Source organism: Numida meleagris, chromosome 27 (assembly GCF_002078875.1).
Source record: "Numida meleagris isolate 19003 breed g44 Domestic line chromosome 27, NumMel1.0, whole genome shotgun sequence".
In the NCBI taxonomy this organism is placed as follows: Eukaryota; Metazoa; Chordata; class Aves; order Galliformes; family Numididae; genus Numida; species Numida meleagris.
Window position 1 is genome coordinate 4,188,192 of NC_034435.1, and position 22,297 is coordinate 4,210,488.

At 52.8% G+C, this 22,297-nt stretch overlaps 1 protein-coding gene and 1 long non-coding RNA gene across 2 annotated transcripts in view; one reads left to right on the forward strand and one right to left on the reverse strand.

Annotated features, from left to right (window-relative positions):
* The window catches only part of INSR (insulin receptor), a 37,669-nt gene extending 20,150 nt beyond the window's left edge, over positions 1 to 17,519 (reverse strand). Inside the window, exons 1-2 of the mRNA XM_021378897.1 lie at positions 17,176 to 17,519; positions 12,035 to 12,586 (exon numbers count right to left, since the gene is read on the reverse strand). Coding sequence (XP_021234572.1) covers positions 12,035 to 12,586; positions 17,176 to 17,251 — 628 coding nt within the window. The 5' untranslated portion in view covers positions 17,252 to 17,519. The remainder of the gene's footprint in view (positions 1 to 12,034; positions 12,587 to 17,175) is intronic.
* LOC110389024 lies at positions 17,329 to 19,484 on the forward strand. The gene is made up of 2 exons (XR_002433040.1): positions 17,329 to 17,465; positions 18,377 to 19,484. It is a non-coding gene; the product is annotated as an uncharacterized LOC110389024 (long non-coding RNA).

The window sequence follows — 22,297 nt, forward strand, 5'->3', positions numbered from 1 at the left end:
GCAAGAGAACGGTCAAAGCAAAATAAACTGAAAGTCACTCTGGTGAGCTCTGCTTTCCCTGCGCTCCGGAGTCGAAAGCGCAGCGTCACGGGGCCACACGAGCGCTGCAGGGATGGCAGCTCCTGCCCGCTCTGGGTGGTGGGCGCCCGGGGGCCCGACCACAGCTCCCTGCATTTCTGCGAGCACTCAGCGCACTGATTCCATTGGAACCCCATGTGAATTCTCCTGATAAAGTTATCTATGAAGGAAGTCAGACGTAACATCAATATGTTTTTTAACTTGATCGCTTCTCAAAGTCAACCCAACCCGGCCTTCAAGACCTCCCAATCCAGCGAGCCCTCCAGCGGTGTTTCGTACTGTCTTATATGATTTTTCTCCAGGAAACACCTTTCTGTTTTTAAACTCACTATCACCTATTTGTTTGTGAGCGGTTCATCGGCACCCACCAAGGCCCCAGTGCCCGCACCGACCCAGCAGCGGGTGAGCAAAGCAAACTCAAGGTCTTGCAATCAGAGCTCCAACTGAAGTGTTATTTATAAAATTGGAGATTGCGGCACATCACGCCCCAACCCCGCTGAACCGCGCGTTGGGAGCGCCGGGAGCTCCGTCCTCACACAGGAACAGATAAAATTAACTGCAGGTGCCTCCCTTCCCACTGATAGCGGCTTCCAAAAACAACACGCCGTTACTACAACATAAAGGAAACTCTTCCCATTGACATTTCTCCAGGACAATATTACAATTCTTATCTCACGTATCAGTAAGGATAAGGAAAACCTTGCGCTGCCTCCAGCCCTTTCACAATTGACGCGCTCGGATGAAGCCGCGGTGAATGGCTCAGATGTTCCGAGCGGGACCGGTGCCACCAGCGAGACCCGCGGGGCTGCAAACAGCAGCGGGACATCCCAGCACCACCACGGGTTAGCGAAGATAAAGGGGCTTGGGGCTGTGATATCGGAGGACGGGGGCTGCTGGAAGACGCGGGTGCACGGAGATAGGACCAGGTCGAGCCCTGGTGCTGATACAGGAGCAGAGCGGATGAAGGCGAACCTTTGAGGAGCAGTTTCCTGCACGCTGACCTTCTGCTGTTTGCACTGTGCAGGAACCCACTGTTATTCTCATGGAGCTTTTCTTTTTCCTGAACAGAGAAATATACTGATACACAATTTTTGCCGAGGAATACAGAAAACTTACCCATACACATTTCTAAATAGGCACATACACATGTCATGGTTTTGTGATTTTCGGTTATTGGTATTCCACATCATAACATCATGTAGTGGACATACCTAGTTCTCAGAAGAGAAGGACTACTACAGTCCCCACGGTACTTTGCTCCTTTGTTACCATTTTCCAGCCGGAGGGAAAAGATAGAAGCTCGCAGTATAAAAACTTGCAGATCACGAGACCTCGTCCCTTTTTCCGCCGTCTCTCGTCTTGGCAGCACCTCGCTCTCCAGCCGTCTTATCGTCGGTAGTAGAGTAAGGCCTACCTTGATTTTGGGACATTCTCTCTCTCTGTGTTGGATTTATCAGCTTAAATTGTAATTATATTGTATTATAGTGTGTTGTTTTGCATTCCGATATTTTATTTAGTAAATTAGTTTGTTTCTCCTCAGATTGTTGCCGCTGTTCTTTGCTCTCAGGGCCATCTCCCTACCCTTTTTCCCCTTTCCCCTTTTCCCGGGACGTGGGCCCTTGGGTCCCCCATCCCCTTTGTCACGGAATCGGGCCTAACGCCCGTAAACCGTTGACAACACACCTTTCCATATATATAATAATAAACACGGGGACAGGACGAGCAGCTTTGCCTGGCCCCATGCTGACTGCAGCTCCAGCGTCCAGATCCTTCCGTGCCCCTCTCCTGAGGTTCTCATCCCGCTCACATGATTCACAGGGAGGAGCAGAAGCTCCCTTGGGCATGCAGGACACGGAGCAAACACATGTTCTCCCCGAGAACCCACAGCACAGCAGCGAGCAGCCTGGGCCTCCCAGAGAGATGGAGGGGTCACAGCCCCAGAACCGCAGAGATGTGGCACTGAGGGATGGGGTCAGTGGGCATGGGGGGTGGGTTGTGCTTGGGGATCTTAGAGGTCTCTTCCAACCTGAACGATTCTATGACCCCAGAGCAAAGCAGTTCTCTCCGATGAGACCTGGGAAACAAAGCTGAAATATAAAATGAAGACGCGGCTCAAGAGCAGCTCTGTTTTCACTCCTCCAGCACCTTTCAGATGAGCTGATCCCATGAGCAGGTAAAAACAACTCCTGGAACCTGGCTAAAGTGGCAATTGAGTTGGCAATCAAGATCAAAACAGCCAAACATGGAGTTTGATTTGAAAACAGCAGCGCCGTTAAGGGCGGAACAAGTGTCACAAAGTGCACGTGGGGACAACGGCGAGAGCTGTGAATACCTCTCCCAGTGCCCACAGCACCGCTGCTGTGCCGTGCTCTGGCACGCGGAGAGAGCTTGCTCCTTGTGCTGTGTGCTCAGTCAGAGGGACGCTTTGTGCAGGGATCCCTGCTTGCTTGGTTTGCTTTTTCAGCCCCAAACTGACACTACATCTCCAGGCAAAGCCTATAGCCCCCAGGCAGTTATCACTAAGCACAGTGATACCAACACAACCATCGCTGCTCTAAGCATCGATGGTGGCTTACAGCTGAACAACGTCAGGAAACTCACTGTCCCTGGGGGACACGAGGTTCCCGACCCCTGTCCTGGGAGCAATCTGCAGCCTCTGGGAATGCAGACATTTGCAAGGAGACAATGTGATGGCAGCCTGGGCATCAGCCAGCTGGTACTGCCCTTGGCCAGCACAAAGGAACAGAGGATTTGTACGGACACCGAGAGCAGAATCTTTGAAAGGGTTTGGGGGAGTTTTTCTGTAAACCTTTGCCCATGTTTTCACTCACACCTTGTTGTTGTTCTTTAAAGTTCAGTCCACGTTACAACTCAAGGATTAGCTTTTATCGCTCAATGGTTGACGTGCCACCCAGGAACCTCATGAGAGCTTCCTGTTAATGTTTAACCTTGCATTACTCTTTCCGACATACAGCATCTTGCAAACATCCCCGTCCACTTTAACCTTCTCCTCATGGTGAGATCCCAGGAGCATCGCGGTGCGGTGGGCCAGGCACCAGGGCTGTCCCAAACACACGGGGTGTGAGGTTCCCTGCTGCCAACACAGCCAAAGGTCTCCGCTTCCATTTGCTTTAATTCGCTTCTTCACCATCGGCATCGTGCTGCGACCACAGCGAAGCAGCAGCATCTCAGTGCTGAGTGCTGAACCAGGAGGAGCCCCAGGAGATGAGCACAGAAGTTGGTATCTGAGAAACAGCCACAAAGAGATGAGCAGGAGTGCTCCCATGTATGGTGACAGCCAAAACCCACCATTTCCCACATGCAGGTCCAACGCAAGCTACTGCTTCTACCTTCAAACCTTGTCTGGAAAACAAGGAGTGATGTGATCACAGCAGAAATATAACCTTTGCCTTCTGGAACGATAAGAGAGGCATAAAATGGCTTTTCTCAAGGCAACAGAAGGATGTGGGAGTAAACAAGGCACTAAAGAATGAAAGCTAAGTTGCCACATTCAGCTTGTGGGGATAAGGAAGACTGTGTGTAGGTATGGGTTGGGAAAAGATGCATAAAATGTCAGCGGGGCACACAAAATAAGTGCAAACTTATACTGGACAGGACATACAGCAAGCAGGGGAGTGGAGCTGTCTGTAACAGAAAGGGAACGCAGCGGGCGGAAGTGTAAGATTAACCACAAGGAGATTAAGTTGATAACTAATGATCTACACAGAAATGTCAGACAGAGGTTAAGATTTTAATCTGGACAGATTCCATGGCGTACTCACGAATTGTAAACATAGACACTGGGGTTGAAGTGGTGCTTGAGGATGAAGGTGCTGCAAAGGGCCAGAGAGGAAGAAGGAACAAAACCTGCGGAGCCCTCGCTTCGCCTCCCCGCAGCCGAGGGCTGGGTGGGCACAGAAGGTGAAACTCCACCGGTCCCAGCACAGGGAAGGCAGCAGGGAGCCCTCCTGCAGTGCCCACGAGCAGAGTTATCTCCCACGTGCCTATATCCAAAGCTGAACGCTGCAAAGCACGTTTCCCATAACGTAATAGATTTCGTGGTTTTCTCTGAACCTACAGCATTTTTCCAAAATTGTAGCTGCACTGTGGAAAGGATCTTGTTACTGAAGTTCAAATGCGTAGATTTTCTGCACCCATTTAATGTGCCTACACATGCTCTAGGCATTTTGGCCACATCGGCTCACGTCCACTTGTCTACACACCCTTCTCTCTTTGCTCAGAGCTGCAAGCATGCTCTCCACAGTTTATTTCTAGGTATAAGAATTTACTTAGCAGTACTGAAATAGATACTGTTTGCTTGCAGTCCCAGAGCCAAGCAGTTGAGACCTCTCTATGAAATATATTTTGATTTACTACTCGCCCTTGTCATCTTCAGTGTACCAATAATCCCCATTTTCCAGTAATTCAGTGTAAAACAATACGCAGCCCCATACCAACCACCCAGCCCGGACACACACCCACTTGATGAATTCTCGTTACAACGTTCCCTACAGTTTGTGAGCTATAGGGTATGTGCTGCTGCTTCTCTAATCAAAGTCCCAAAGGAGACGTGACAAGAGTGACAAAAAGTCACACAAATACAACCCAGAGGAAAAACAAATGACTACAGACTGGTGCAAAAAAACCATCAGCTATATTGCACAAGCCACCCTTAGAGACTACAAATCTATTTCTCCTTGTAAATTAAGCAAGAGAAAGCTGTAATCGGAAGGAATTTAATCCCAAACCAGTTGTGCCACCCCAACAAAGGGGCAAGCAGCGGGGGAACCAAACCTCCTGATGTTACATTAAACGCAGTGGAGATCTCCAACCTTGCATCCTTTCTGACAAAGGTCAGCTGTCAGAACCCTGGAAATTTGGTGTATTTCATGTGCCTTTGAGGTGGTTGGCTCTCACAATGAAAAATTCACACAAACCAGCTTTCCCTCTCAAGAAGGTGACATGGGACTGTCCTACATAAAACCCTGCAGCCGTATCAGTTTCTCCAGAGACAAAGAGCCCTTTTCTTAAGCAGAGCAGGAAGGTTTCAGATCTCAGCCCAGAGCAGCCGCTCCTGTGAGCGTTGCCCAGCAGGAGCAGCTCCAAGGGATCCATCCACCGGCCCCAGGGCAGACCCAGTGCTTCACCTACGGCATCTGGGGCAGCGCTCACGCCAGGCTGCTTTCTCCTCAGCAGCACAGCTCACACATTGTATCCCTGGAACAAAGCGATGCATGACAAAGGGACCTCGTTCCAGCAGGTTTATAGGTTCAGGGCACATCGAGGTTGCCCAGGGTGCTTGGGGGTGGGGGGGTGGGGTCCCGGCCCCACTGGGGCTGCACCACCAGCAGCAGTGCCACCAGCATTGTTCCAAAGCGACAGCGCGCCGAGGAGACTGCAGACCAGGAAAAGCAAGTCCGATCTGCTTTGATTTAATCATTGCCTTTACACTTTCTTTACCCATAGAGTGCGATTGATGTTTTTTGCAGAACAGGCAGGAAGCATTTCCCTGATCCTCCGATTTTAATGAACATCTTTATTGCTCGTCAACTACTGAAGCCCGTGCATTGCCGGAACGCAACATGGACGCCTGACGGAGTTGAGGAATGTCAGTGTTGACAGGCGCTCGGTTCCCCCATGCCCCTGCTGTCCCGTGACGGCCGCTGACTCACGTTGCCTTATTCCTGGAAGCCCAGCGCCGCGGTGCAGCTCCGACGTCCTTCACGGGGTCTCTCACTGTGAGGAGCAGCAGCTCTGCGCGCTGACCCCGACCCAGCGGCCCTGCCCCAAACCCCAGCTCGGGCCCTGCTCACGTCAGGGCCCCGCACTCCCAGCACGGCCACCTCCCACCTGGCAGATGTGAAGAAAATCCCGTTTATTTTTCCTTGAGTTACGCCAGGCAAACCCCGGGCTCTTGAGGAAGCACCACAAAAGGAACGATGCCCACACGCTGCTCTAACCCAGCACTCTGCTGGGGGCTGCTCCAAAGCGCCTGCGAGCTGCTGCCCACGATCCCTGCAGGTGGGAGCACCTCGGCCCAGGGCACTGGTTGTGTTCTGAAGGAGGTCACACCCCAGAGCTCTCTCTGGACGTGAACAGGTGCCGAGAGCAGCACGCTGCTTTTTCACTGCATTTCAATACAGACCCAAGGGGAAGCCAGACTCAAAGCAAAACATCACACACGCTTCGCCAACGCTGGAATGCTGCAGGGAGCCCAAGTTAATTCTGTTTGTTTTAAAGCGTCACAAGCCAAAGTGAAAGCTGCACCCCAGTGCCCCCAGCCCTCACTGCACATCCCGACAGATCCCGATCGGAGCGCGGCCTCGCAGCTCGGCTCTGCCTTCCACTAACTGACTGCACTAATTAAGGAGCATAAACATCCCGGCAAGTTCATTCACATCCCTCCAATAGGAACTCGCACACAATTATAGGATACAATTGGGATGCACAAGCACTGAGCTCGTCCCCAGCCATTGTTACGGGCAGAGAGAAGGGCCAGCACAGCTTCCTGCAGGACACAGCAGCGCTCACTGCGCTGCCCGCAGGCCCCAACACCCACAGCCCTTCAGCCAGAAACACCCCCTGCACTGCTCACACCTGGGATGCTTTGTGTGTCCATGGGTTTTTTTTTGCAATTTATTGGTTGTTTTTTTTAACCCAAGATTTATTTACAGCGGCAATCCCTGTCAAACACAATTCCTGATAGAGAGAGATGCTTCAGAGAGCATCGCCAAGGGACATATTTCAGCTGCTCTTCTCACACGCGCTGAATATACCTCTTTGTGCGGACCCAGCGGGCTCACAGCCCTTGCCATGCCTCCCACAAGACGGCCTTTCAGCACATCATGAAAGAGCACTGCGCCATCACACAGGACGTATAAATCCACTCTCTTCAGCTTGCTGGACCTGGGGAGGGGCATAGCATTGTATCCGATTTAGGATACCTTTACAGTTAACTAAAAAAAATCTTAGATTTAAAATAAAGAGTCGCTGCTCTGCCTGTACGAGGAGGGGTGAGAGGAGGCAAACACGGGGTGCACAGAGCAGCCAACCCTCAGCTCAGCTCACCTCGCCCAAGTGCCCCCAGCACTGGGGATTTGCTCTGAATGAAACCATCCCCTTCTCCCCCAGACACAGGAGAACCCTCTGCACGACACCCACGTGTGCGCTGCTGACACTGGTTAACCCGCTGCTCAGGTTTTGTATTTTGTTCTTAACATTCTCTGCCTCTACTGCTGTGCCCAGACAGCAGCACTTCCAACAAACCTGTCTGCCAAGCGCCGTCAGCCTTCTACATTTTGTCTAATGAGGGCTAAAGCAAGTTCCCTGGTTTAAGCAAACACAGTAACTTGAAAGTGTTCTTCAGGTGGGAAAAGTAAGTGTTCTGCCAGAGCACCCTTGGCATGCCAGCCCTGGAAATCACAATGACACTGAGCCACCACTGAGGGCTGACCCAACCCCAAACATTGCCCACCACGTCGGCAGAGCGGCACACGAGGGGTTAAACACCTCTGTGAGCGGGGCAGGGTGGAGGGGACAGAAGGAACGGGCAGCTCGGCCCAGTGCAGATCAACGCTGCTCCAGGCTTTTGTGAAAACCCCTCATCCTCCTTCTCAGCTAATCCAGCAGCCGCCTCTGCGAGGCCTCCATGCAGAAATGGTTACCTGAACTCCTGGGGAAATTCTCTGTGCTCACAAGGGCGGATGTGGCACTGAGCAGCACGGTTGAGTGGGCACGGCGGTGGTTGGACTGGATGATCTTATGGTCTTTTCCAACCTTAACAATTCTATGAGTGAGCAATTAGTTCTCGTTCCAGTGCCCTGAAGACAGGAGGGATCAGACAGCGGCTCCTGCCGAAGTGCTGGCCGGGAACGGGGGAGCAGGAAAACCCTCAGCCCATGGATTTAAGTGAAGGTACAACAATGAGGAAGCCCAAAACACAAGCACAGTGGGAACTGTGCACTCTGGGGCTTACCCCAAGCTGGAATGGGAGGTACCCAACCCCACAGCCTTGTGTCAGCTGCTCCACGGAGCCAAACCGAGGGCATCTTCCACAGAGCCCCGTTCGGTTTGTTGGGGTCCTCCCCAGTTCCGGGCTCTTCCACACCATCAAGCACCATAAACGTCTTAAGTTTGGGAATGAATGAGTGAATTAGTTTGGGATGTGCGGCCGTTTGGGGGGCATCACAACAGCCCCAGTGCTACACACGCTCCCTCGCGCTGTCGCTTGGCAAGGATGGGAACAGACGCCCCAGAGAGATTATCGGGTGTCAACTTCCATCTGGCATTTGTCAGAGCTGGGAAGAAAAAAGGCAGTTCTTATCAGATCTGCAAATAAAAGAGCACTTCCACTTCGTGTGGTAGCAACTGGAAAAACGTCTTTGTGTGTGAAGCTTTAAAAATATCTTGCCCTTGGGGTTGGCTAAGTTCGCTCAGCACTCTGAGACCCCTTTCCCATAGAAAGGTAATAAAGCAAAGCTGATGGGTACAGAAATTCCCAGCACATAAAAATTGCAGGAAACTGTTGCTAAGTAATATTTCTACCTAAGTAAACATCACAAAACGTTTCCCACACACACCTCTGAACTTTATTATGCAAACCTGCCTTGAAGATGTCCGTATTTTCAGAATTTCTTTTGGCACCGTCCCTTGAAAAGCACTCGGTGCTGTTTCTCAGCAGCTGAAAAACACCTTGGGCTGAGCAATGTTTTTCTGAGCGCTTTGTTGTGTTGTTTGTACCAGGAAACAAAGCAAGCTGCTAAAGCAACCCTTCAGATCCTTACCTGTCCCCCACCTGTCCCATTATTTTTTCCTGGATAGGTCACAGGAAAATGAAAGGGAGATCTGGCTGCACCCTCAGTCTCCAGACCTGCTTACACATCATTAAAAAATCCAGACAAGCATCATTATTTTCATACAGTGCCTCTCTTTAGCAGCTCCATTGCGTGCCAATTACTCCAAAACATTCTCACTTCTACCTGCTCTATTCTACCCTCTCCTTCATCTGGCCCCACGAGTTTCATACACCTTCCACTGCCTTTTAAGGAGGCAAACAAATTCCTGATTGCATTTACTGACAGAGAGACGAGTTTTATTTTTCATCACATGAAAAGTCTATATACAAACCCCAAATTGCCCACACTCAAACTCCTGGTAGCATGAAATCCCAAGATTACAGAGATGGCAGAAACCGATAAAGGTTTCCTTCAGGATGAATGGGACAACCTGGATTTCACCAGATGCTCTCAGGAAGAACACCACCCTGTATTTCGGATATCTGCTCTCACATCCCAGGAGCGTGGCCCTCTGACACTCACCAAGGGACTGTCTGATATTACAGATCCTTTTCCTGTAAAATTTTTATTCGGCCGCTCCACTTTTCCTTCCTGTTACCTTCCTCCACCTCTGGATGACCCAGCACACAAGGAGAAGGTCGAACCAGGGACTGTCGAAAACATCAGACTGCTTCAAATTACATATGGACAGAGAGGGCTGACTGCAGACAGAACTGGCAGGAAATCCTATTTCAGTGGGAATTGTTCCTTCCGCGAGCGGAGTGACAGACGTATAGAGTTTTTATTGCATTGGGGGAAAAAAAAAAAAAAAAGCAGAAAAAAAATGCAAAATATGAAAATCATGTTTGGCAGATCTGAACTGAGGTCTAGGACGTGGCATTTCCAGCATTTTTCTTGTCTGGATTCCTCAGCAGAGACGCTCTCCGCGTGAACACGCTGCACTGAACTAAGAACTACATTTTTACAGCAATGAAAGTAAGTATATATGTATTAAATAAAAAAAAAAAACCTTACAAAAACGTGGGCTGAAAAGATAGAAAACCTCCAGAACAGGCACAGCCCTTGGCTGCCACAACCAGCACAAGGCTAGACCCAAATTCCAAACCGACTGCATATTTCTCTCCCTTCCTACCCAAAATACAACATGAGTTGGCCTTAGCTGAACTGCCTCGCTTTTCACACCAGCACGAGCAATGCAGAAAATAGGAAAGGACAATTCTGGGGAAGCACATCCCGAGCAACCCACGGGGCACCCGCCGACACATCGCCATATCGTGTACACTGTGCGTTCCTTTGGGAGATGGGAATTGGCCGAGAGGAAGAAATGCCAAAGATGCACGAGGAGCAGCAGAGGGATGCGGATGCGGCACAGCGGGCAGGGCCAGGCGCAGGGCAGGCAGGGGAATAAATGCCACAGCTTCTACCACAGCTACTACAGCGTGTCAGTGGTGAAAGTCTAAAGGCAATAAAAAAAAAAAAGTCAAAAAAAGTCTGAAAAACTGCTCAAAAACGGTTAAAATAACTTCTGAGGCCAGCAGGCAGGTGTCACGGAGCACAGCGGAACAGATACCATCTCCTTGCAAGCACCAGCTGCCATGGAAAGCACAAAACTCAGCATCCAAAACAGAGCCACATGTGACTTCTTCAAGTGTTTTTGGAAAGGCATGTCCATTACAGCCAAAAGACACCAGAGCGTTTCTCTAAAAGGAACACAGAAAACTGAAAGGAGAATTGGCACCCAGTTACTTCTGAAATAATTTCCCTAAATTCAAATTTCAAATTCCAACCAGATGGATTCATTAGGTCGGCTTCCTTAGGTAACTGAGCATGGGTCATGTCCGGCATCCCCCAAGAAACCGAGCTGAGCTGACGTGAGAGGCTCGGGAGCTGAGATTTCTGCCCCAGAGGTGCAACATCAAATTCCTACAGGTTTAATGGAAATAAACAATCATGTCAAGGAGAAAAACCATACATTCCAGGCTGCTGCAGCACAGCCCCTAAACTCACAGGAACGAGGGACATGATTAATGCTCTAGCCACAGAAAACTGCTTCAGTTCGATCTCTAACCCTGGGAAACAGGAGAAAACAGAACAAGAACGCACAGCAAACCAGGTGCACTGCTGATAGCGACTGTATACCAAAAGAGCCTCCAAAATAAATGCTTTATAACCTTATGCTTCCTCTTAGAGAAGAAACACACACAGACTTTCGCATGATCTTGCTCAAAGCCTGTTATTCCGGCAATAAAAAATAACCACTTTCTTTAAAAGGAAGCGAGACAATTTGGGGTGAGGAGTAGCAGAGGGGAAACCACATTAATTTCATTAGTTTATGCATACTGCTAGGAATTCCTTCTGAAATCTGGCACTCAGCACTCAGAGTTGCCCTTTAAAGCTTGGCAAGAAATTCTCTTCAGCCCGGAAGTTTCCTAATTTCGTCTTAAGACACACTGCTTCATTTGGATGCGCTACCACCAAGGAGACAGACAACTCGAAATGTGTCACTTTTACCTCGATTCACTTTGCTTCTCGTCGGGCAGACTTCACATAAATCAAACCAAACACGTAATTACAACCAAAATTAAGGTCAGTGTCAAGTTTGGAAGAAACAAACCTGCATGAAGTTCAAAGCTGCCCTAACGCCGCTGACGAGCTGGAGCCTGGGAGGCAGCAGTGCGCACACTGCTCCGCGCACCGAGCCCGGCCCTGCTCCCTGCCCGAGCCCCTGCCCTCCTCCCCACCTGAGACCCCGCTCCTCCCTCTCCCCTTCTCTCAGCTTCCCGCTGTGTGCAGACCTCGCTCACCCATCCACCTATCCCACACCTTTTTATGGCAGGAAGGTTTCAGTAAAAACGTTACGGCGTCCTTCCAGAGTCAGGTTTATTCCACAAGACCTTTCCCCACCGCTCCGTTTCCGCCTTTCCATCAACCCGGGCTTTTAATCCCATAGCCAAGCCCCGAAAGAATTCCTAATACTATTACCATGACAACAGCAACACCCACAGAGCACAGCGCGGGAGCTCCGGGCAGTCCCTGGCTTTCCAGGGAACCCAAACACGGCACTTTGGGGCACATGATTCACACGGCTGGACAGCGGCTGGTGGGAGCACCTCGGCTGCCCTGCAGGTCACAGCCAGCACCGCTCACGGCCGCGCACCCACCTCTCTGGCAGCGGTCGTGGGTCCAGCAGCGCTCGATGAAGATGCCGTTGATGACGGTTGGGGGGCAGTTGCTCTTCCCTTTCACGGTTCCCGGGCACACATCTCCGCACTCCTCCTTGTCGTCCTTGTTGGCGATGATGTAGTTGTCCTCGACGGAATCCAAAATCCTCGACCAGTCGATGGTGGACAGGTAGCACAGCTCGTTGTTCTTCTCGATGCGCACGGCGCCGCGCGTGATGTTCATCAGGTTGTAGAGGCCGATCTCCTTCAGGTGCACCATCTCGAAGATGACCAGCGCGTAGTTAAAGAACAGATGGGTTCCTCGGATCACAGTGAGGTTGGGGAAGAGGCCCTTTAAGCTCTCCAGGCCGTACACACGGAACAGAAGCAAGTAGTCTGTAATCATAGTCAGTTTGGGGAAGCTGAGCTCGCGGAAATCTTCAGGCTTGGTTTTAAACATCAGCAGTATTTGCAAGTGGCCCTCAATCACTGTGCAGTTCTCCAGCAAGCTCAGCCGGGTCAGGTTGTTGCGGATGTCCATGCTTCTGCAAACTGGAAGGCAAAGAACAACGCTATTTATTTACTCTTAAAAAGGCGATCGTTGGCTTGCTAAGTACGCTCGTCTTTCCAACCGTAACATAAAATACAGCTGCATTCAGAATACACGGACGGGTCCTGTTCGACAAAGCACGCTTCAAGCGTTAAGAAACAGAGCTGGGAACACTCCCGGTATACGATTACAAAACACGACTGAACGGGGATTTCATAACTTTCTGCCATCTTGAGTTTGTGGATGTTACCTCTACCACGACTGGAAAGGCAGCGCCGGCCCTCGGACGTCACTCAGCGTTTACCGAAGTGGAGGTGTCCATGCAACACAGTCTGTTTTCTTTAGATAGTTGCCAGCGACACACCTACCTCACTGCATTGTGCAATTAGTGCTGGGGGGGGGGGGGAGAGAGTCATTGAGAATGGTGGCGGGGAGGGGAAGATAGGAAGGGAGTAATGGGGAGGACATGGCAGCACTTGGAAGAGAAGGAAAAAAACTGGTAATGCACATGAAGGAATACGGGCTGTACTCCTGCCCAGCTGACAGGAATCATTTACTGCACCAGTAGCCTTTGATCAAGACATTATTTGCAGATCAGGTGTTTGGCTGGGATTTTGGGGTTATTATTTTCTAAAGGTTGCGGATCTCCCTGCCCTGCCCGGCAGGATGCTTCGCTCTACAGGAGCGGCCGCACAAGGAGCGGGCAGAGCAATGGAGCAAGGGGGGAGGCAGCGACTGGAGCACCCAGGCAGCGACCGGCGCGTCAAGGCAGAGGGACAAGGGAGTCGGGACGGGGAGACGGGACACCGTGACCCCAGGTGGGGAAATCTAGAGCACTGTGGCTGTGATGTGCCCCAGTGATGACCTCTCAAAAGCCAAACACAAAGACCGTATCCACCACGGGGACTCTCTCTGCCTACAGCTGAGACTTCCCCCTCGCACACACATCCTCCCCTTGAGAGTTAACAGCACAGGATATTTACTTTTTTTGCTCACTGTATATACAGTCCGCTGACTATAAAATTAAGCTTCGAGAAATCACTTGGCAATAACCAAGCCTTATAAAATTAAGGTACACGCGGATGTTGGATAGCTCCGACTGCTGAACTCCCCGTGGTTGCACTAAGGCCACTGCTGCGTGAGTTAAAAATACATTTTATGCAAACGCCTTAATGATTGTTTAAAACTTTGCTCAACTGCAATAAAAAAAAAATAAAACTGGCAGCGCTACTATAGGACTCGGAGCAACGTTATTGCCCAATGGGACTGCTGGCACCGTGCGCACGGCGCCTCAGAAATCGCCTTCTGGAAGAAGCTGAGGCACACAGAGCATCACAGAATCACGGAATGGGTTGGGTTGGAAGGGGCAGAAGGAGAGACCTAGAAGAAACTTCATCAGTGCGACAAGGCTGGTTTTTTTTTAGTAACAATTAGAACTGGCACATTTGTGTCTTGTTCTGAACCCAACACACTGCCTCCACCGGGAAGTGATTGACTTCGCTGCAGCTTCTAACGAGCTTCTGACATTCACTCGAGGAAGGGGAACGTAATCACTGCTCAGCCGGTGCCAAGCGGAAGAGCTTCACAGACCTAAAGGAGATCTGGAGGAGAACAAACTGCCTTCCAGCCACACATGGACCTGGAGGAGGGAACACACGGGGACCGCTCCCCAGCTTCCTTGGTACTGGTCCCGGCCCAGGCAGAGCGGAGCAGCCCATGGCACTGCCAAGGAGCAGGGCCCGGCACGCACCGAGACCACCACCCGGCACCCAGACCCCGCAGCATTCAGAGCACATTACGGGTCTGTTTCTGAACCAACCAAACAAACAAGAGGCGCTGGGATGGTAAACCTATGAAGATTTAAATGCTCTAGCCAGATTTTTCCACGTTTAGAGAGAATCACATTAAAGGTTTATTTTTAATTATCTTCTTGAGGTTAGTTTTTACGTGCTCAGTAACACCCACAGCACCCGAACTCCTCTTTCACACCTCCAGGACCAAGGAGAAGGAACCAGAACCATGTGAAGCCAAATCTGCTTCTCTGCTGCGGGGCCCTGAACCTCATCCCACGTCTGAACCCTGCTCCGCAGCGGCACACTCGGTGTGCGCCGCAGCTGCTAAGTCACCCATGCATTTACTGTTACCAAGACAACGAGAAGCAGATTTAGGCAAAGTAATGACTGGCTTTGCTGCCAGAGAGGAGCTGCTCCTCCATCTCTGGTTACTCAGAACAAAGTAACTTAAACAAAAATCAAATAAATAAATCGTGACAGACAAGTTTCATTACGCTCCCCCAAGAAGAACGTTGCAACGTGATAAAAGCACAGCAACCGCATCCCGGGACCTCAGCGGGTCGCTGCGCTGCCGCTCTGGGTCCGAACCACTGGGGCTGGGACGGCGCAGGATGACACAGGAAGACCACAAACCATCCCAGACCACCACCAGGGAACTGCACGCTTCGGAGCTTTCGCTGCCTACTTGAAGAAATGAACTAAGAAAAACTCCACTCGCTGACGAAGCCCAAACCGCTGCAGCTCTACACAATGCCACTGTGACAAGCAGCGCTAGAAAAAGGGAAAAGGGCCCTGTGTGATCCCTGGGACGAGCAATGGGACCAGAAAGCAGCCTGCCCTGCGTCAGGAAGGGCTGCAGCACAGCTCCCAGCCCGCTGCAGCCGCGCCTCAACAAACAGAAAGCATCTACGAGCAAGATATTCGTTTTCAAACTTGGGTTTTCCACCTCCATCATTCACACCTGAGCCGTGGGAAGTTCCACGAAGCACTCAGCAGTGTGGGTACAAACCCACAGCCCAGGGGCAGCACCCATACACGGGGAGCCCATCAGCGAGTATCCCCAGGGCAGCAGTGACCGCGTTGGTTGAGCTTTCTATGAACCACACGAGGAGCCCCAGGTGAACTGCCCGTTTGACAGATGCCCACCAGCAGGGGAGGGGGCCCACACAGACACAGCCCGGGGGGAGATTCCCTGCACGGAGCTGCGCTGCGGTCACACCGTTACGAAGACAAACCCAGCACCACCCGCTGCCTCTGCTCCGAGCAGAGCACCATCACTGGGGAGCAGCGTTAGCACGGGGCACGCAGTGCTCAATCGAGGCACACGTCTCCCAGAACGCAGCCCCTGTGAGCTCCCGTTGCTCAGGGAACGACTCGTTTGCTTACGCAGCCCTCGCGCCCGCGTCCCCCCACACCCTGCAGCACGAAGCCACTGCTCTCACAGAACGGAGTCAGACATCGCAGCCGCTGCAGACCCGTCAAAGCGGGGCCTCACCACGCGAGCAGGCTGAGAGATCCTTGCTAAAACGTTCACACTGAATGAACGGCACCGAGCATTCCACCCCAGGTTTTGCTTCTGCATCCCGTATGTCGCTCCTGTTTCTCCATCCATAATTGTACAGCACGTTTTCCTTTCCTACCGTGGAGCAATACAGCGAACACAATCCTAACCGTTCCGTTTTGACACTTGCAATAAAAAAAGCAGAATAAGCTTTTAAACAAGCAAATAAGCACAGCGCTTCGGCGCGGCAGCAATAATAACATTTTCAAATTAGTAACTGCCGGGCTGGAGCTGTGCGTGTATTTATTATTAGTGCTATATGTCAACCAGCCCCATTCCTCTGCGGGGAGGGCGGTTGGGACGCGCCAGCTGAGCCCCTCCCGAGCTGCACACCTCTCAGGGTCTGCTGTAAGGCCTCAGTGCCAAACCTTTGCACGAGGATGGCACAGGGGTTGGGAGCACGCAGCCAGGAGAAGCGGGGCTGCCGTCACAGCGCTGCATTCTCCGCTTTATTCCCGCAGCGCCCGGCGTTTCAGAAATGCCCATCGCTGCGCTGTCTGGATTTGGAGTTATTCTCTCGCTGCTGCCTTTCCTGGTGGGAGCCGACGGGCGGGCCGGGCCGCGGGACAACCCCAGCACCCGCCCGGCTCCCTTTAAACAAATACATTCACTTTCATCACCCAGCACTAAACCTCCCACGGGGCAGCTCCTTCCGCGGCTTCACCCCACACCGCCCCCGGAGCAGCGCGTAAGGCCGGGCCCCGTGCGAGCCGCGAGCCGCACACCTGAACACCGCACGGCCCAGCGCGCCCCGCACGCGGCGCTGCTTAAACCCCCCACCCCGATACCCGCGGACGGACGGACGGACGGACGGATTACCGCAGCGTAACCGCGGCTCGGGCCCCCGCGCCCGCCCCCGCCCCACCCCGCAGCGCCGCGGAGGCCCCGCGATTCCGTCCGGAGCAGCGGCCCCGCGCGTCCCCAACGCCGCCGTGGAGGAACGCCGAGCACACGCGGCGCGGAGCGGCGGCCCCCGCGCCTCCCACCCGCCCCGGGGCACAGTTCGGGGCCGAAAGCGCCGAACCGAGCGATGAAGGTCATCCGAACCTTCCCCCCCTCCGCCCCCCGCGGGAGCGCTCGGGGCCCCGCTGCCCCGCGCCGGAGGCCGCGCCGCCCGCCCCGAGGCCCGGACCTGCCCCGCCGGGCAGAGGTACAAAGGGTACCGCGCCGGGGCCGCCGCTCCCCGCCGCGCTGCGGGGCCGCAGCCCGAGCCCCGCCGCCCCCCGCCCGCACTCACTCTCGGCGCGGCCGCCGCCGGCCGCCAGCACCACGGCCACGGCCAAAGCCACCGCCGCCGCCGCTCTCGGTCCCATGGCCGCGTCGCTGGAGCCGCTCGGCGCGTCCCGGCGGGGGCGAATCAGAGGCCGCGGGGCGGGCGCGGGGGCCGGGCCCGGGTTCGGGTTCGCATCGTCGGGATGAGCCCCCGCGGAACGGCCGCGGTGCCCTTTGAGGATCCCGGCCCGGCGGCTCAGGACGCGGCGCTCGGCCCCTCCAGCGCAGGCCGGGCGGGCGGCTGCCTCCTGCCCGGTAAACAAGGGGCTGCCCCCGTCAGCTGCGAGCGGGCGGCGGCAAGAGGCGGCGCGGAGCCGGGAGGGGACGGGACGGGACGGGGGAGGAGCGCGGCGAGGCGCAGCGGCGGCTTCCACCTGCCGGGCCCGGGCTGCCGGGCCGCCCCGCCGTGCTGCGCTGAGGGCCGCGATGGCCGCGGGCGGTGGGAGCGGGGCGGGGGAGCGAGTGCGGCCCGGGGCCGCTTTGTTGGCCTCCGAGAGCCGGCCCGGCGCCGAGCAGCCTGCGCTCAGAGCCCGGCCCGGGTGGTTTCTCCGCAGGGACGCAGCGGTTGAGCCCTTTTCCTCCTTTTTTAATCATCTTCGCTGCGTGGTCGTGCTAAGCCATTACCATACGTTTCCTGGCAACTTCCAGTAATTTTATCAGGTGCTTGCTTTCACCCATTTCTGCAAGGCATGGAGTTACGTAAACTGTGAGAATAAAGCTTTTCTAATTCTGAGCCACTCAGTGAAGAGATTCTTCCAAATCTTTGCCCTGTCGGCTTTGCACGGCTCTCCCTGCTGTGCTCCTTCTCTCACAGCAGCTCCAGCTTCCAGGCACTGAACTGCATTCAGAGAGGTTGCACCGTTTCAATATTTGTGCGATTTCTCCCTTTAGAAGGGAGCAATGGGGCTGTTCCGTAGTCGTGGATGTCAGGAGGAGCGGTCTGTGAAATCACAGCTGTTTCGGGGGAGCTCGCTCTGACCTCTTTGATGTTTCCCAGTTGGACGGGGTAAGGTCAGGGCCTGATTCTAAGTCACCTGTGCATAAACAAGACCAGCTGTGGTGGTACCTGGGTAGCAATGACTACTTCTTACCCTTTGCAAAGTATTGGAACGTTGGGATGGAAGGCCCTGTTTGAGCGGCGCTGCTTTCTCTTGTGATTGTTACAGCAGGAGGCTGCGTGTCAGCTGGCGCTCGGTGCGTCAGAGCTGCCGGCGTGGGAACAAGGTTTCCCCCAGGTCTGTTCTTGTTGGCATTTGCTCAGATGTACACTTCTATTTACAACTCACAGGTGCGCGGGAGACTCAGAACTCAGCTCACTTCAGAATACTGCAGGAAGCGAGGGCAGAAGGAATGGGCAGCAAAACCGTGCGCTCTGTGCTTGCAAATCAGCCTGCCTCCTGACTGTAGCCTTTGCATAAAGCAGAGCCAAACGTCATCCCAGCGGCTTGGGCTGCGTGGAATTCGTAATGTGACTGTAATAGCAACCTACTTCTGCTTACTCACGTTCTCATTGCTTTTCATGTGATAATAATATCATCTTACAGATTGGCACAGGAGGATTAAAGGCTACAGATCTATTGTCTTTCACTAAAATACTATTTTTAGTTTCTAATTACTGATTAGGAACATCGGTGTGCAATCTTTCCCCTCCAGTCGCTGCTCTATATTCATCGTGCTGCAGCACGCTGCTTTTGCCATCAGATAACCTGGCCGTAGCGTGGGCTCGAGGAAGCGAAGCCAGCACCTGCTTGCTCCTGGTTTTATCCCCAGTAGCTGCACTTTGTGCTCTTCTCTCATTTCCAATTTTAGAAACTCTGCTAAAACCATTAGTTCGATATACCAAGTACAGCTCCTAACAGTTCTTTCCTCTCTCCACATACAGTTTATGGTTTCTTAGGAGCAGGTTCTGGTTGCTGAGGTGAAGAGTTACCCCATGGAAGTCAGGGAGGAAACGGTTCCGCTTGGAATCCAGCGTAGGTTGCCTTATTTGTATTGAGTCAAACGCCCTTCCCTGCTCACAAGTTTCTCAGCGTGCAGCACACACGTTATCCGTCCTCCGGTCCTTTGAGGATGTGGAAGAGTTGATGCTGAAGCCAACAATAGCTCAGTCTGTGCATCGCTGGCAGGATGTGGCCAGGAAGGTTCCAGAACTGACTCTTCAGCGAGGCCTTGCGCTGAGCATACAGGAGAGCTGGCCTTGGGAAATGTATCTCATCCTGTTTGGAGTCACGCAGAACTATTGCCAGATCTCCTAATATAAAATATTTCACGTCATGGGTTGACCGAGTTCCTTTCTTACCCTTCCTTCCGTCCGCACCAAATCCGATAAGTGAGCGCTCTCTTCCCAAAGGGAGAGAGCTCCGAGGATGAGGCCCGCTCGCCTTCCGTGCTAAGGACAGAAGCCCCAGCTTCTTGCTGCTGAAACAGGAAACTCTGTCAGATCCTTCTGGATAATTCTATTGTTACATCAGCAAGTGCAACCTTTGCTTGGGGTGAAAATGGCAGAGGGCATCTCTGCCACATCGCTTCAAAGCCACGGGGGATGAGGGAGGCGCAGGGAATGGCGGCGCTCCGCGGCCCACTGCAGCGCGGCCCATTTCATCCCCAGCTTTTGTCCTGGCTGCTTCTTGGATGTCACAGAGGCAGACACAAGGTTTGACACGCTTTCCATTCCTTGGAACGTTTTTGTTTTAATTCAGCGTCGACCTTCTCAACTAGAGCGTAACTAGATTTTTCTCAATGGCTACAACCCCAGGTCACTGCAATCCATGCGCAGCGAGCAGGGCCCTGCAGCCCACCCCACATCCCCAGCCCCACTGCTGCCCCACAGCACTGCAGCTCTCACGGAGCACCGGAGCCCACCCCACGCCTGCTGCGCACCACCTGCACCGTGGCTGGCCGGCATGCGCTTCCATAGCAGCAGCCACGTGCAAATTAGTGGCTGCAGCCGCGTCACTCTCTAATACGTAGTATTGGCACGCTGTGTGTGCCCCGGGCAACCAACTGGCCGCGCCAGTTCTAGTCTACAGTTTGCTTTTTTAAAAATTAATGAATGCACATTTTTTGCTAATCCAGGTTCAAAATTGGAGGGATGGCCCCTCTGGGCAGCATAGCAGAGTTCAGCAAACCGTAACCCTGTGCTCCACGCTGCTTTATCTCGTGTTTTGCATTTTGGACAACATAGAACTCCTAGTTCCCATTTTGATAAGCAGTTTGTTCCGTAGCTAGGAGACACACCCTTTCTTTGTAAATGTTACAAATCAAGCATATCTAATCCATTATTCACAAGCTGCTGCAGCTTCCCACTTCCATCTATTAAGAGGTAGCGATCGTGCCAGAAATGTCACAGTGGTCTCATGTGACAGGTGGCATTGATTTAGCCCCGGTGGATTGTAATGTCACTCCTGGTCAATGGGAAGGCACAGTGAGTGCTTGGCGAGGCTCAGTGATGAGGACAACCAGCCAGCCCCATGCTCCAAGCCTCTGCAGTGGCACCAGCACCAGCACTGCTGTAGACCAAAAGATTTGATTACTGTTTTCCGCTCCCATCTGCTATATTATTATGGCTGACATTTCATTCATGCTTGTAACTATCCCTCGTAAGACTTTGATTTTGAGGTTTCATTTCAGGTTTATGGTAGAGTCAACGAGAAGGGAGGTGGAGCACCACGGGGTCAGCAGTTGGACTGAACGTCCGTCTGTCCACTCTTAACCATTCTACCAAACTCAGGAAGCATCAGGTGTGAGAGCCTGGCACACGGGTTAGCAGACAAGCTCAGGGCGACCCGCAGTCACTGCTGCGCGGGGCTCAGAAAGCTCAGGCCAGGCCAGTGAACGTGGCCTAATCCCTGACTGACCAGTAGTGTTATTTCCACTTGCTGCCTGGAAGTGGTGCTCTGCCAAGAAGCCAACCAAGGCCCAGCCCTGAGCCTGATAAACATCTCGCTTCGATTTCCCAAGCTTTGGGAAAGTGAAGCAATTCTCACTTGACCACGTTTGCAGAATGCCATTTCTACACATAGCATTATCCCGTGAAGAGGAGCACATCAGAGCCCCACAGCACGACACGGGGCCGGGCTCCGAAGTCACACGCCACACAACCACCGCCCTACGTTTGTCAAGAAGAACATTCCTTGTGCCCGTGAAACGCTGCGGAGCCCCGGGTGGGTTTTCTGTGGCTGTTTGTTCTAAATACCCCTGGCGCAGACCTTCAAAGCATCTTTGAATTACTATAGTTACTAAACGAACTGAAGAAAAGCAAAGACTGCAACCGACTGGCAAAGCAGTCATCGTGTGCAGGGAGACCGCTGCCCACCGAGGCAATTAATTAATCCCTTGGGTTCGTCAGTGCAGGAGGTGACGTTCTTCTCCCAGGTCCGAGGTGAGCAGCGGCAGAAGCGATGGGATTCAGCCTCCATTCTGGCACTTTATCCTTCAAAATAACAAGGTGTCAGTGCTCTGAAGTTAAGTGGCATCTCCTGCTGAGCTGATCTAACATGTTACTTCATGAAGGAATTGATGCTGATGTGGAGGACTGAATGTTTCTGGGGGTTCTGCTAGTTCCCTTCCTCATTTGTCTGAGTCAAAAAGTCACCGCCAACACGTGGCTGATGGCAGCACTCAGCTTGAGCCTTGTCTGCAGCCAAGCACCATGGCCTCTGCAAGCTGCATTGAAAACAACAGTGTGTTCCGAGTATTAAAGGAGAAAATGTTACAGTTAACGAGTTAGTGTTAACGTTGTAACATCACACCAAAAATTCCAGCACCGGGCTCAACCTCTGCTCTAAAAGAAATGCTGAGCACTGAAATCCCCGCAGGGAAAGCAGCAGCCAAGGAGGATTCAAACACAGCCCGGTGACACAGCACCCACGGACGGGGCACAGCGAGGAGTCCAACGTGACAGCCCGAGGAAAACGACTGGGAACGCAACAACGTCCACACATGGATGGCTACCGTGCATTTTTATTCAGTTGGAAGCTTCCGTAAATTACAAAGGCGGTTCTGACAGAGCCTGCTACGTCGGGACGAATTCAAACACGTCGTTCGGTTTTCATGAGAACAAATGTGGTGACAAACAGCTCCCAACC